The sequence below is a fragment of the Amblyomma mixtum genome, chromosome 3 (assembly GCF_055824585.1).
Source record: "Amblyomma mixtum isolate Tamu chromosome 3, ASM5582458v1, whole genome shotgun sequence".
Classification (NCBI taxonomy): Eukaryota; Metazoa; Arthropoda; class Arachnida; order Ixodida; family Ixodidae; genus Amblyomma; species Amblyomma mixtum.
The window spans coordinates 275,086,527-275,098,759 of NC_143014.1; the positions used below are offsets into that span (position 1 = coordinate 275,086,527).

The following is a 12,233-nucleotide window of genomic DNA, read 5'->3' on the forward strand; positions in this document are numbered from 1 at the left end:
CTGTTTTAATTCACTACAGTGCTGAAGCCAACCTTCCTCAAGAGCCGGAATGACAACAAATGTGGAAGCGGCCATTATAGTGCAGTTTTTTCATGCCTCACATGACCTTTGACATCATAGCCATCGTTCGGCTGTTGAAATCGAAACCAAAACAGCACAGGAAAGAAATTAGATTATGAATTATTCAGTGGTCGTAGAATTCCGCATGGTAATCTATGTATAATAATGCCTTACGCATCATAACAAGGAAAAAAACACTCAAAAGTTAGGTGTCTGTACTCCTTTAACTGCCAGCTGCCAAGGTGGGCAGTTTGCTCACTATCCGGTGGGCAGGTTGTGATGACGCTGCAAGGTCACGTGACCCTAGGTGGCCCATCTGCCTCCTAGATTGCACTCTGGGGAGCACCTGCTAGAGCCATGCCCGTGATTTTTTGCTGGCAACACCTACACCGGATTTTCTGTGGATACGCTTAAGCTCCGCCTTAAGAGTGAAATGCAGCAGCTCTTTAAGCCATCCACTTGACGGCATCACTCCGCACTGCTCCTAGAGGCCCCTGTGCGCAATGGAAACTTTAGGGTTCTCTTCCTCAAAGACGAATGATGACGTCACACTCACTCACAGCGCTCCTGGTGGCTTCCACGAGAAGTGGAGCGCTTCCGTTCTCTCAAGCTGCGTAAGGTGTCTGCCGCTGGTGCTCCTGTGATTCTTCGCACACTAGCGACGCGAAGGAGCCACAGCAGCCTTAGACTTTGGCGATACCGGCTTTTCTGCCTCACGAGCTCCGTAATGCTCTCATGTTAAAATTCACTGGGTCAGTGTTCAGAGCATGGGCCAGAACAACACAACTTCAGAGATGTTCTCAAGCAGTCTTTACCTTTCTTACCCTGAAAATTTTCACACCTTTAATATGTGTCCTGAACTGCCAGTGGTATTTAAACCTTGTTCAAGGCTGTAGGATGTGGAAAAATACTGGTTATTAAATAGTAGTATCTGTGTTTGGCTTGCACCGCTTGGTTATCAGCAACTGAAGGTTGCCATGGAAATGAGCTATCCTTTAGCAAAATGTGTTTATTCAGGTTGGGAACTCATTTAATTAAAATGAAGCAAATAGAGGAAGGAACATCGCACGCAGGGCTGTAACTTGTGGTCGGTGTTTATTTCATGGGACATAAAATATGTCTCCGCAGCAAAAAAAATAAAAGGTAGATTGTTCAGTGCTTGGTCACTTGTCCCTAGCTCTCCAAAAAGCGGTATTTCTTTTTTCGATTACAATGTCAAAGCCAAACTTCTGCAGTTGCTAGCTGGACATGTGATGTGAGCAGCCTTATACTGCTGTCATACAGGCACCTTCGATTGTGATCGAACTCAATGCAGATCCGGCGTTGCTACATGGCCAGTTCAGTTGCAATCAAGACCAATCCTGCTCGTCCGCAGGCCACTTCCTGAAGTGCGATTGAGGCCTGCTACCCTCCTGCTCAGGAAGCAATTAAATGCAAAATAAAAATGGAACACTCGGAAGGACACCCATTATTATAAAGGCTGTAAAATTTTAAAATTTTATTGTTTTATTCAGTGCAGCTTGATTTTTGACACGGGGTTAACACTCAACGCCGCCCTCTTGCCTGGGCAGTAAACAGAACTTGCGTGCACAGCCACTGGTCGGGTGTTTGCCATGTGTTTGCTATGTAACCTCCTGTAGCTCGGTCACAAGCACGGGATTTTTGATCACAAATGCTTTGTTTACTTTACTTTTGTTAGGAACGCATTTCTTTGCCACCTTTTCTACAACCACGTGTACATGGAGCGGCACTCCTCATTTAGCGGACCAACTCGCTGATTGGGATCGAATTGGAGCGTGTAGCAGCGTTGCATGTTGAGAGTGCTCAGAAGTTCAGTTGTGATTGGGCTCGATCAGGATTGGAAGTGCCCATGTGACAGCAGCCATAATAATTTGATTGCTGGTAGCTGGCACCACAGTCTTGCCAAACAACTGCTTTCAGTTGTGCCTATGGTTATTGACACCCAGGCGAACCTCCACGAAGTGATCGGCATTATAATGTTCTCTTAAATGATCACTAATAAAACAGGTTTTCTGGCTGTTGTGTGGCTTTCCACTCAACATGGGGAGCTTGTAGCTTGACAATCTGTGTTGTCAGTTTTGTGACAACTCTGGCATGACAGTCTGCGTCGTCGTGCACCCTATTCGTTGGTGGCCAACCAGGCATGATTGGTGCTTTGCAACGATACACAGGCTATTGAGGTCTGAAAACGACATTCATGTGTGTTGATCTTCTCACCTTGTGAAAGTGCGCAAGATGCTCTTATAACAAAACAAATAGTCGTGGGGCACTTGAGTCGGGAGTTATCACCTTCTTATTCAACCCATCGTGGTGGCCCGGTGCCTTTGGCGTTTGGCTGCTGATCCCAATGTCGCGGGCACTGTCCAGGCCTTAGTGGCCATATTTTGATGGAAGCGAAATGAAAAAACTCCTGTGTGGTGTGCAATCTCGGTGCACATTGAAGAACCCCATGTGGTCTACATTTACCCTGTGCCCTCCACTATGGTCTCCCTCATAGCCTGTGTGTTGCTTTGGGATGTTAGGCCCACAGTTTACAGCTTTCTTGTATCCAAAATGAATGTGAAGTTGGAGGACAGCTTTTGTCATTAAACGCTGGTCTCTGTTAGAGGTAAAAGCCATCGATCTCCAGTGCACTGACTACGGAGCTGCTTTGTGCATTTTAATTTTGAGTTTGGTAAAAAACGCGTGGGAGTGGTCAATGCATGATGTCTGCTTTTATGCATAAGCGCAGTGTACAACTATGCAATCTTCAACACATGAAGTGCAGATAAGACAACTGAAAAATGAAAAGCAAAATGAGAGGACCTGAGCCAGGGGAAGCTCAATGATAATGCGTGTTAATTCCATTTCGAAGGTGCAGAGATTTGCCTTTAGATGTGTTAATGAACCGTGCATATATTTCTTCTGCTAGAGCTAATGTTTTTTTTTTGTTGGCATTTTCATTTTATTGTTCGCGTTTTATTTGTTTAGGACAGTACAATAGGTATAAAGTGTAACTGCTCAAAAGCAGGTTTGGTATTAGTATCGTGTTATATTAATTGTACAAATAGATATTTTCTGAATTAAATGGAGTTTTGCACTATTAGAAGGACTTGTAGGGCCCCAAACTAAAAAGCAATACTGACACTGAAAAACAACTAATTGTACACAAATTTGTTAATACATTGTGAAAAAAAATCTAAAATTTGATATGGTACTTCATGACATTTTAGTGGCTGTCCTATCTATGCAAGTATTCCATGGTAAATGCTGCTCAAATGTAATATGCAAGATTTAATTACAAAGAAAATGCAAATTTTCAACGAAATAACAACGCAAGGTCAGAAATGGACTTGTGTGGTCTGAAAAGCATAGCTTTGAACCCAAATAAATGCTTCTGATGCTAGTTTCAGCTTACCTTACAGAAGTGAGAGCGTTAGCCATGAGTACTTTTTCTATAGTCGGATACAACTCATGTATGCAGTGAAGCTCCACCCATATTCAGGACCAGGCCGCCGCGGTGGCTCAGTGGCTATGGTGCTCAGCTGCTGGCCCAAAAGACGCGGGTTCGATCCCGGCCGCGGTGGCTAGAATTTCTTTGGAGGAGAAATTCTAGAGGCCCGTGTGCTGTGCGATGTCAGTGCACGTTAAAGAACCCCAGGGGGTCGAAATTTCCGGAGCCCTCCACTACGACGTCTCTCATAGCCTTAGTCGCTTTGGGACGTTAAACCCCACAAAACCAAACCAAACCATATTCAGGACCACTGAGAATTCCTCTGTGGCAAAAAGTATACCATTGTTGAAGTTTTCTTGTTACCTAAACAAGAAGTTAATCACAAGACGAAATTATAAGTTCAAGAATTGTGATGGCTCTGGCTTGTTTGATACAGCCAAACATTAAAAAAGCTGATTTTGTTCACTGTTGTGATTGGCCAGCAGAGTGATACACAATGTTGCGGACCGTGTGCCACTGTTACCTGATGCTGTCTTTTTAGGGTGTATTCATGGAGGTAGGAAAGCTCAGGAGAGGCCCTCGCTATCCGAGCTGCTCGCCAAAAAGTGTGCTGGAAGTCATGCGCTTTCGCAAGGACCACTGGGAGTCTTTAGCCAACAGCACAGCCAATAGTAATATCGGGTGCAGCGGTGTCGTCTCCTGCATTGTCTGCTGCGCATGCGCAAGCGTGCCGAGATGGTGGCCAAGTAGGGGGGGAGCAGGGGGGAAGCGACTTCAAAAAATGTGACATCACCGCCTCTCCTGTGCTCTTTCCTTCCTCCATGGTTGTACTCTACTATAGACCTATTGACTATGTTTTAACTTGTCTTTGTTTTAGCATATTATTTGGCATCATGAGCTGTATTTGAGGCTTCTAATAATTTTGGTCAATGCTCGATTATGATTCAGGAAATGACTCTTGCTATACCATGACCTTAGGACTGCTTTGCATTGTGAACTTAGCTTAACTTTTGAGCATGCATCTTAATAGAAGCTTCATCAAATGTGTTATTTTTTTCAGCTTATACAGCCGGTGCCTAGAGATAAGGTGAGAAATTTTCTTGTGTTTGTGTGTGTATATACAGCTTTTAATCATTGTTGTCTCTGGAAACATAACAGCTGGCTGATATGTAGGCTTAGGCTGCTTGGTTTTAATGTGGAAGCATTAGGTGGCTCATCGACCCGAAAACACGGCATCACTGGCATTGCAAAGCTTGTGGTTGGTCGAAATGGTGTGACGTCATCAAAGGCAGGAAAATACAAAGTGTTTGTCAGTAATAGTCAGTACTAGTACTTACAAATGCATGTACTGCATAGGAATAGAATAGAATTGGAATAGAATTGCAATTCTTTTGCATTTCTTGCTTGTTAGTTCCTTAATTGCCCTGGTAGTTTTATTTTAGTGCTTTTGAAAGCTAGAGCCATTGGTTTTGTGGTCTGATACTGATAGGGTTGAGGTCATACATTATCCTGCATTCTGTGTTCATGCACAAAGAAGGGGGCTGTTTTGAAAGTTGCCAAGTTCTTGTGGATTAATACCGTGTTGCCAGAACCATGTTACAGTGATCTCACATGTAGTTAATCTTCATTATTGGAAATAAAAATGGCAGTTTGAATTGAGCTTTGGCAAAAAGCCATATATATCATATTTTTGTGTCCATTTAGCCACATCAAAAATCACAAAAAAATGTGATTGAAAGGCCAGGATGCAGATGATGTGCGGATTTCGGGAGAAGGGTCCGATTCACTTCAATGTGCATCGTCCCTTGGAATGTTTGTAATCCCCATTGACATTGACACATGAAACTTCACAGCTTTGAGAAGTGTTTCATTAGCAACAAGCCTGGTGGATCAGGAAATAAATCTTTGACAGCGAAGCTGAAGGTTAGGTGAAAGGGATGATTGAATGTAGTCTGGGATTGGTATTGCAGTGAGCATCTCATAATAAACCTGTTTGGATAACAAACAGAGCATTGTTTTCTCAATTATAAATACCTAATCATGCCTTTCCACAGTTGGAGTGTGCAGGTAATATGAGGAGTAATTTTTGACCAATCTAAGGATTCAAATTAGGGGTGTGGTTTATTTGAAGCAGTGGGGAATATGTACCAAAATGCAGTAGTAAGCGTGTAAAGTGGGCAAACCCATTAGTGTAAACATCCATGATGTCATTCATCCGAGAAGAGGAAAAGTCACGCTTGTGTTTTTGAGATTGTTGCATTTTCTTTGACTGTTGCTGCCATGCATGAGCGTAGGATGATTGTGTTATGGCTTTCGGAAGGTTACAGTTGCTGCTTTATGGTGTGAGGAGTATGTTGGTACGGACTTGTGCAGCGTGTTTGTGGTCGGCATCCCGAGAGTGCTTGTCTTCTGTTTGACGTGCTGCACGTTTGTGGCACTGACCTCCTCCCGCTTACGTGCAGCACTCAGTGCCTGACGCTCTGCCTCAGCCGCGTAATGTGACTAATGTGCCACATCGCTGCTTGTAGCTTTGTCATAACTGCTGCGGCTGCTACTGCACAGGCGCACAGGATGCCATGTCATGCAGTCATCCCTTGCCTTGTGCTAACTTCATCATCAGATAAGACGATGAAGGTAGCGGGAGGCACAAGCTTGATCACGGGACTACATCATAGTAGCAATCACGTGGCCACATAGCAGTTGTTGTCGTTGTGGCCATTCAGCGTCTGTTGGATGGTCATGACAATGACGACTACACAGAGGCTGGAAATCTTGGCTTTTACAGCTAGTGCTTTAAAAGTGCACCTTCTCCTGGTGGCTACTGGGCTTAAACTCTATTGCACAACTTCTTGCTGTAGAGTGGAATCTTATGGGCATGAGCCAGCAGCTTCGAGGCATGTGTGATTGGCATGTGAGCACGTGAGAACTGTGTGCCCATGGAAGCCATCACCCACAGTTACTGCTTCCACTCTCCTGCAAGAAGTTGTGAGATGGAGTATAGTGATCCAAGCTCCAGGTGTTAGTTGATAACCCTCTGTACATTTTGTTGTTTTTGGGGCAATATTCATTTCATTCTTTTTTTTTTGTCATTCCTGGTGTTTTAAAAGAACACTGGTCACGTTTAACCAGCACCAGAAAAATCATCCAAGAATCTCGGCATTGTTACTGCATGAGTCTTTCAGTCTACTGGACATGCACCTGTTGAGAAATGTAAGAAAAATGCCACTTGGTGCAGATGTGGTACAAGATCCTATATAAACGTCACAGTTCTTTCCTATGTTGAACATTGAGTTCAAGTAACATGTAAGAAACTTGAGCAGTTTAGAAGTGGAGACCCTGGAAGAATCTTGATAGGCCACAATTGTAGCTATTGATGCTCTTGTCTACATTTAGAAGCAAATTTTTGTGTGGAGCAGAATAATAAGACATCTTTGATTGCAACGGAGGAGACAGAGAGGCTGCAGTCAAACCCTGCTGCAACAAATGCTGTGACAACGAAATTTCTGCCACAACGAAGTATTTCCGATTCTCCATGAGCAAACCATACAAGGCAATGCAATTATTTCCCCCCACAACAAACAATTTGCGGAGCAAGGTTCCGCTTCAGCGAAATATTTCCGAGCAGGCACCCAATTTTAGTTTTTTTTTTTTTTGCACACCCACATATACTCATATATCGTTAGATTTCACCAAAAACTTCTGCTGAAGACAGCTTAAACCTTCAAAAGCGTAGCGGACATTCACTGCGGAGTCAGAATTAGAAGTCAGAATCAGGGAGGAGTTCTTTCTGTGTTTTGCATGTTTTTCTGTGTGCCTTTTTTAGATGGATCGATACCAACTAGCCCAACTTTCTGCTTTACCGAGTCAGAATTAATGTGCAGACATATGCGCATAAAGATACGGTGTGCCACATGGCTGCTTGTGACGGTTTTGCTGACGGCTCTAACTCCGTGCTTACGGACTGCATTCGTTGGTGCAAGGCAGCTTTCAGTTTTTGACCAAGTAAATCTTGCCACAGCACTGATTTCGAAACATCTCGCTGTTAGATTTCGGGAAAATAAACGCTGTTCAAGAGCTATCCAGTCCAATCTTGTTCTGGCCTAAATTCACAACGAAGCTTCCGCTTCAACGAAATTTTTCACAAGTCCCATGAATTTTGTTCAAGTGGGATTTGGCTCTATTGCCATTGAATGCATCGACAAACTAATCACTCACTTTGAATGAAATATCATAAAAAGGTCCATGCTGTTAAGAAACACCCGTTCTCTTTTTATAAGTGGAAATGAACTTTTGCCGTTTATGGTTTTCAGAAGTGGCAACATTAGCTTGTGGCTAACTTTTATGTGTTAGGGTGGTAAAATATGCCTGTAGTTCTATGCTGGAGGTTTAGGTCCGTTCGATTCGCCTGCACTCCCTGCTCCCTGCAACCCTCATAGCCTGAGTCGCTTTGGGACGTTGAACCCCATAAGCCAAACCAATAAACCTATACTAGAGGGACATTTTGTTTTGTACCATTTTCTTTTGACTGGCTATATTTCATGATATATAATCTGTTTTATCCTGATTGTGAATCAGTGCATCATGCTGTGCACTTATGTCATATTTTTGTGCTGCTCACTTCAGAAGCTCATGTGCCAACCTGTTCCTTTGTACTTTTTTTTTTTTTTACAGTTTATGCCACCAGCCTTTTAACATAAACAGTAAATAAGTACGAAGTATTCTTTTCTGTTAAGGATTGAGAAACCTTGTTGGACCAAAACCTTGAATCGCAAATTGCGCTGTTGAAAGCTTAAGTTTCTCTTTTTTATTGTGCAATTCTGGCTTAGCAACTTTTCTGAGTCAAGTCAAGAAGGAAAACCAGAAGTGAGAAAAGGTAGAAAGTTTAAGAATGGGATATTTGGTTTGCAGTTTTGCAGATGTGGCTTTGTGTGTATGATTGAGCTCACTGAGCACTGAAGTGCAGTTATGGAGAGCGCTTTCTTGTCTCGACATGCCTGACAGCATTAAAGGGCTGATTGACAGAAGCGTAATATGTACGTGATTGTGGGTAAAGTGCGATCTTGCATTAAATTTACAAAATTCAACTTGGTATTACCGGTTAAAGAAGGCATTCCAATTTTAATTCAGCACGGAAAGTTGTGTGAAATGAGAGGAAGCGACATTTTGCAGTAAAATTTGGTATTAATGGTGTAGCTCATCATGGGACTACATATTGGCCCGTATAACTCGGCTGTTGTTGAAGGCCTAATTTTTTTTCTTCTTTAGAGGGAATTTTATAGCATTATGCCCTCTTTAGTGGATCTTCCAATGTATCAGGAAAGTTAATGGTGGAATGTAGTTCTGCCATTGCTTTTGTGAGTAGGACAGCAGCATCTCTCGTAACATGGCGGCATGCGTCAGTGCATTGTGTGCTTGCATGCGTGAAAAAGGTGTGCATGTGTGTACTTATTAACAGTGAAGTAGTGCTCCTGTGGTTGTGTGCAAGGGTGGGAGCTTTGAATTTGTTTGTTTTGTTAAGCCCCAGCAGCAGTTGGGGGCCAGATTACTGTTGCATTGTTTGGTGAAAGATTGACTTTTAGCAGTGGATTCCATACGTTAGTTTGTCACTAGGTGGCATATGGTCGTTGCAGAGCTAGTAAATTTTTCCTTCACCAAGATGCATAGAATCGATTGCACTCATTGGTAAAAAATTCTCAAATGCATTTTATGCACTTCCTAATGTGTCTGCTCTGAGATTGGAAACATTCGGAAGTAAGGTTTCTATTGCATTTAAAAAAAAAAGAGGTCTTCGAAAGATCAGTTGTCAGTCTTTTTAAAGGGACCAACCACTGACCAAAGCGTGTCACGAGATTATGGCGGAAATGAAAAGATTGTGCCTCATATTGTAAGAATTGAGTGCAGCAGTATCGAAGAAACAATGATTTATAATTTTAATTTGCCATTGAAAATCGCATAAAAACTCATCTTGTGGTGAAACTCACCATGATCGGTGCATCCCACCACGTGATCGTAATTCTGTAAAATATCTCTGATTTCCTTTAAGTGCAGTGTTTTTTTTTTCTTTCAGGGGTGCTTTTCCTGTTCTATTAAAGTTTGCACTCTCTCCAATGTGCCCTTTTATGAAAAGCAATGCTCCCCTCGCATCGTTGACCATGTGCTATTAGCTTCTGCCGCTAGATCGCGCCATAGTTTTGCATTTCTTAGATAGAATGGCAGCCACGGTCCACTAACACTTTACTCGACAGGGAGTACATCATTGTGCAGTAACAGCATTGGGTGCGGAAACTAAAATAGACGCTATTATGTATGTAAAATGTCTTATTACTGTCTTGAGGGTGAGGTTTATATTGTTTTTGCTGCAGCACTTTTGCCAACATGCCATCGCGCTTGCTGATTGTGGTTTTCAGCATCGGGATACATAAAATCGGGCGCATACACTGATTGAAAAGTTTTCGCTAAAGATCTGCAGAGTTTCCAACAAAACTGTTGCGGAATCCAGTACCTTAGACAGCAAGCTTTTCGTTGTGGCGAAAAAAATGAGGTGCTTGCCATTCAATGTTCGGTCTCTTTAACACCATTTCCTGGACTAGCACACTGATTGCTGCTTGGGCCCGCTGCAGTAGCTTGGTAGCTATTACTCTCAGCTTTTGAGCCCAAAGGCATGGAATTGAAACTCTACTGTGGCAGCTGCATTTTGATGTAGGTGAAATGCAATGACGTTAGTGCATTGTGCAGTGTCAGTGTGTGTTAATGAACTGCGGGTGGTCTAAATTATTCTGGAGCCCTCCACTACAGCCTCTCTTGTAACCCATGTACAGCTTTCGAACTTGAACCCCACATACCTGATATTGGCATGCTGTTGAGAGGAGAGGTGTTATGCATATACTAGATGTGTCATTTACTGAGAGTATTCTTGGGCCACCTTCTGCTTTCATTCACTGCCTTTGCAGTGCACTCAAGCTGTGTTGATTAGGTCTTTTCATTACCCTAAACAGTGCTGATTGTGCTTCTTTCCTTAGCAGTGATTATGACAAAACAACTGGGATGTTTACAGGCACCTGATACTTGTTTTATTCTCATCTGTGAGTTTATTTCTGCCAGTGGTAGGAACGTTCGGTGATACTTTTCAGACTGTTTTGACATGCTATGGCACTTGTCAATCATGAAATGATTGAGAAACAAGTATAGGAAGGCGCAGACAATAGAGGTTACAGGGCCAGTGCTCGACTGACAGCTATTTTTTTTTTTTGAAAAGCTGCCTTATACACCTCTAAGGGCAGCATTTATTTTTTTTTTTAATTTTGTTGCGGGGGGTTCAGGAAGGTGGCCCTTACAAGAAAGCTCCATGTTTTATGATCACAGTGGAACCCAGGTCATGCATACTTTGAGGTGACCTGTATTTTGAGATGAATTAGCACCAGCTTGTCCCATCATTTATATATAGAGAAATAAACTAATCTACATTCTCATAGGGCACTTTACTGTCAGACGTTGCTTCAGCCTAAGTTGTTCTGAATAAAAATTAAGGTTGAGGCATGTGCATAGAGCGATCATATTGATGCTGTATGACAAATAGCTTGGGTGACCATTCAAAACCGTGCTTTGTGCACGAGACCCAGGGACGTCGGTACAAGGTGGATCTAAAGTTACTTGCGTTTTCATTTGATTCACTGCCAAAAGTGTTGAGGATATTATTTCTGCTTTCTTTAGGTCATTGTGCTATTGGTAGCTCCCCACGGGATGTGCTGTGCGAGGAAAATTATATACACGTGAAATAGAATAATTAATCGTTGATTTTTTGAAAACAAACATTTCGGGTGCCCTGTTGAGGGAGCAGCCTTACCTGAGCATGGCCTCCTTACAAGCATGTGTACATATTTTGTATATCAAGAAAAAATCTTAACATTGGGGTATGTGTTGCACTGGCGTGCTTATTATTCAAGACTTGGCATGGTTGAAGTATTTGAAGAAAGCTGAAATGCTGTTGTATATGAATTGCTCTAGGTGTACCACATCTGAAGGAGTTGGTTGCATTGGACAAATGCATTGGATTGTGGGGTTTTAACGTCTCGAAGCAACTCAGGCTATGAGGGACGCCATAGTGGAGGGCTCCAGGTTACCTTAGACCACCAGGTGTTTTTTAACATACACTAACATTGCACAGCATACAAGTAAGTCTGCTGTTAAGTTCTGAACAAGAGAATTTCATGTGACTGGCTGGCTGCAGTGAGACGTGTTGGTCTAGATGTCTTGTTTACCATGGACCATCATTTGTGTTCACACGAATGTTTGGGTTTGGTGTATGTATGTGTATATATATGTATATGTGTGCGTGCATGTGTGTGTGCGTGCGTGCGCGTGTATGTGTGTGTGTGTGTATAAAATCTCCAGAAATTGAAAAACATAACAGGATTTAATTCACGACGTTTCGGCTGGAGGACCAGGAGGACCACTCGAAAAAGGCTGGTCCTCCAGCCGAAACATTGTGGATTAAATCCTGTTATGTTTTTCAATTTCTGGTGATTTTATCTTATACTGATCAATCAGCTGCCAAGAAATCAATTTGATATATATATATATATGTATATATATATATATATATATATATATATATATATATATATATATATGTTAAATAACCCCAGGTGGTTGAAATTTCCGGAGCCCTCCACTACGGCATCTCTCATAGCCTTAGTCGCTTTGGGACGTTAAACCCCAT

The 12,233-nt window shown here is 42.5% G+C and overlaps 1 protein-coding gene across 4 annotated transcripts in view; it reads left to right on the forward strand.

The window, feature by feature from the left end:
- The window catches only part of LOC149354945 (death domain-associated protein 6-like), a 104,963-nt gene that overhangs the window by 15,616 nt on the left and 77,114 nt on the right, over positions 1-12,233 (forward strand). For 2 of the 4 annotated variants that reach the window (XM_089583553.1, XM_089583556.1), the window contains exon 3: positions 4,575-4,601. The exons of 1 other annotated variant lie outside the window; for it this stretch is intronic. In XM_089583553.1, coding sequence (XP_089439679.1) covers positions 4,575-4,601 — 27 coding nt within the window. Of the gene's footprint in view, positions 1-4,574; positions 4,602-8,045; positions 8,388-12,233 lie in introns of those variants that run through there. One more of the 4 variants, XM_089583555.1, reaches the window with a different exon arrangement.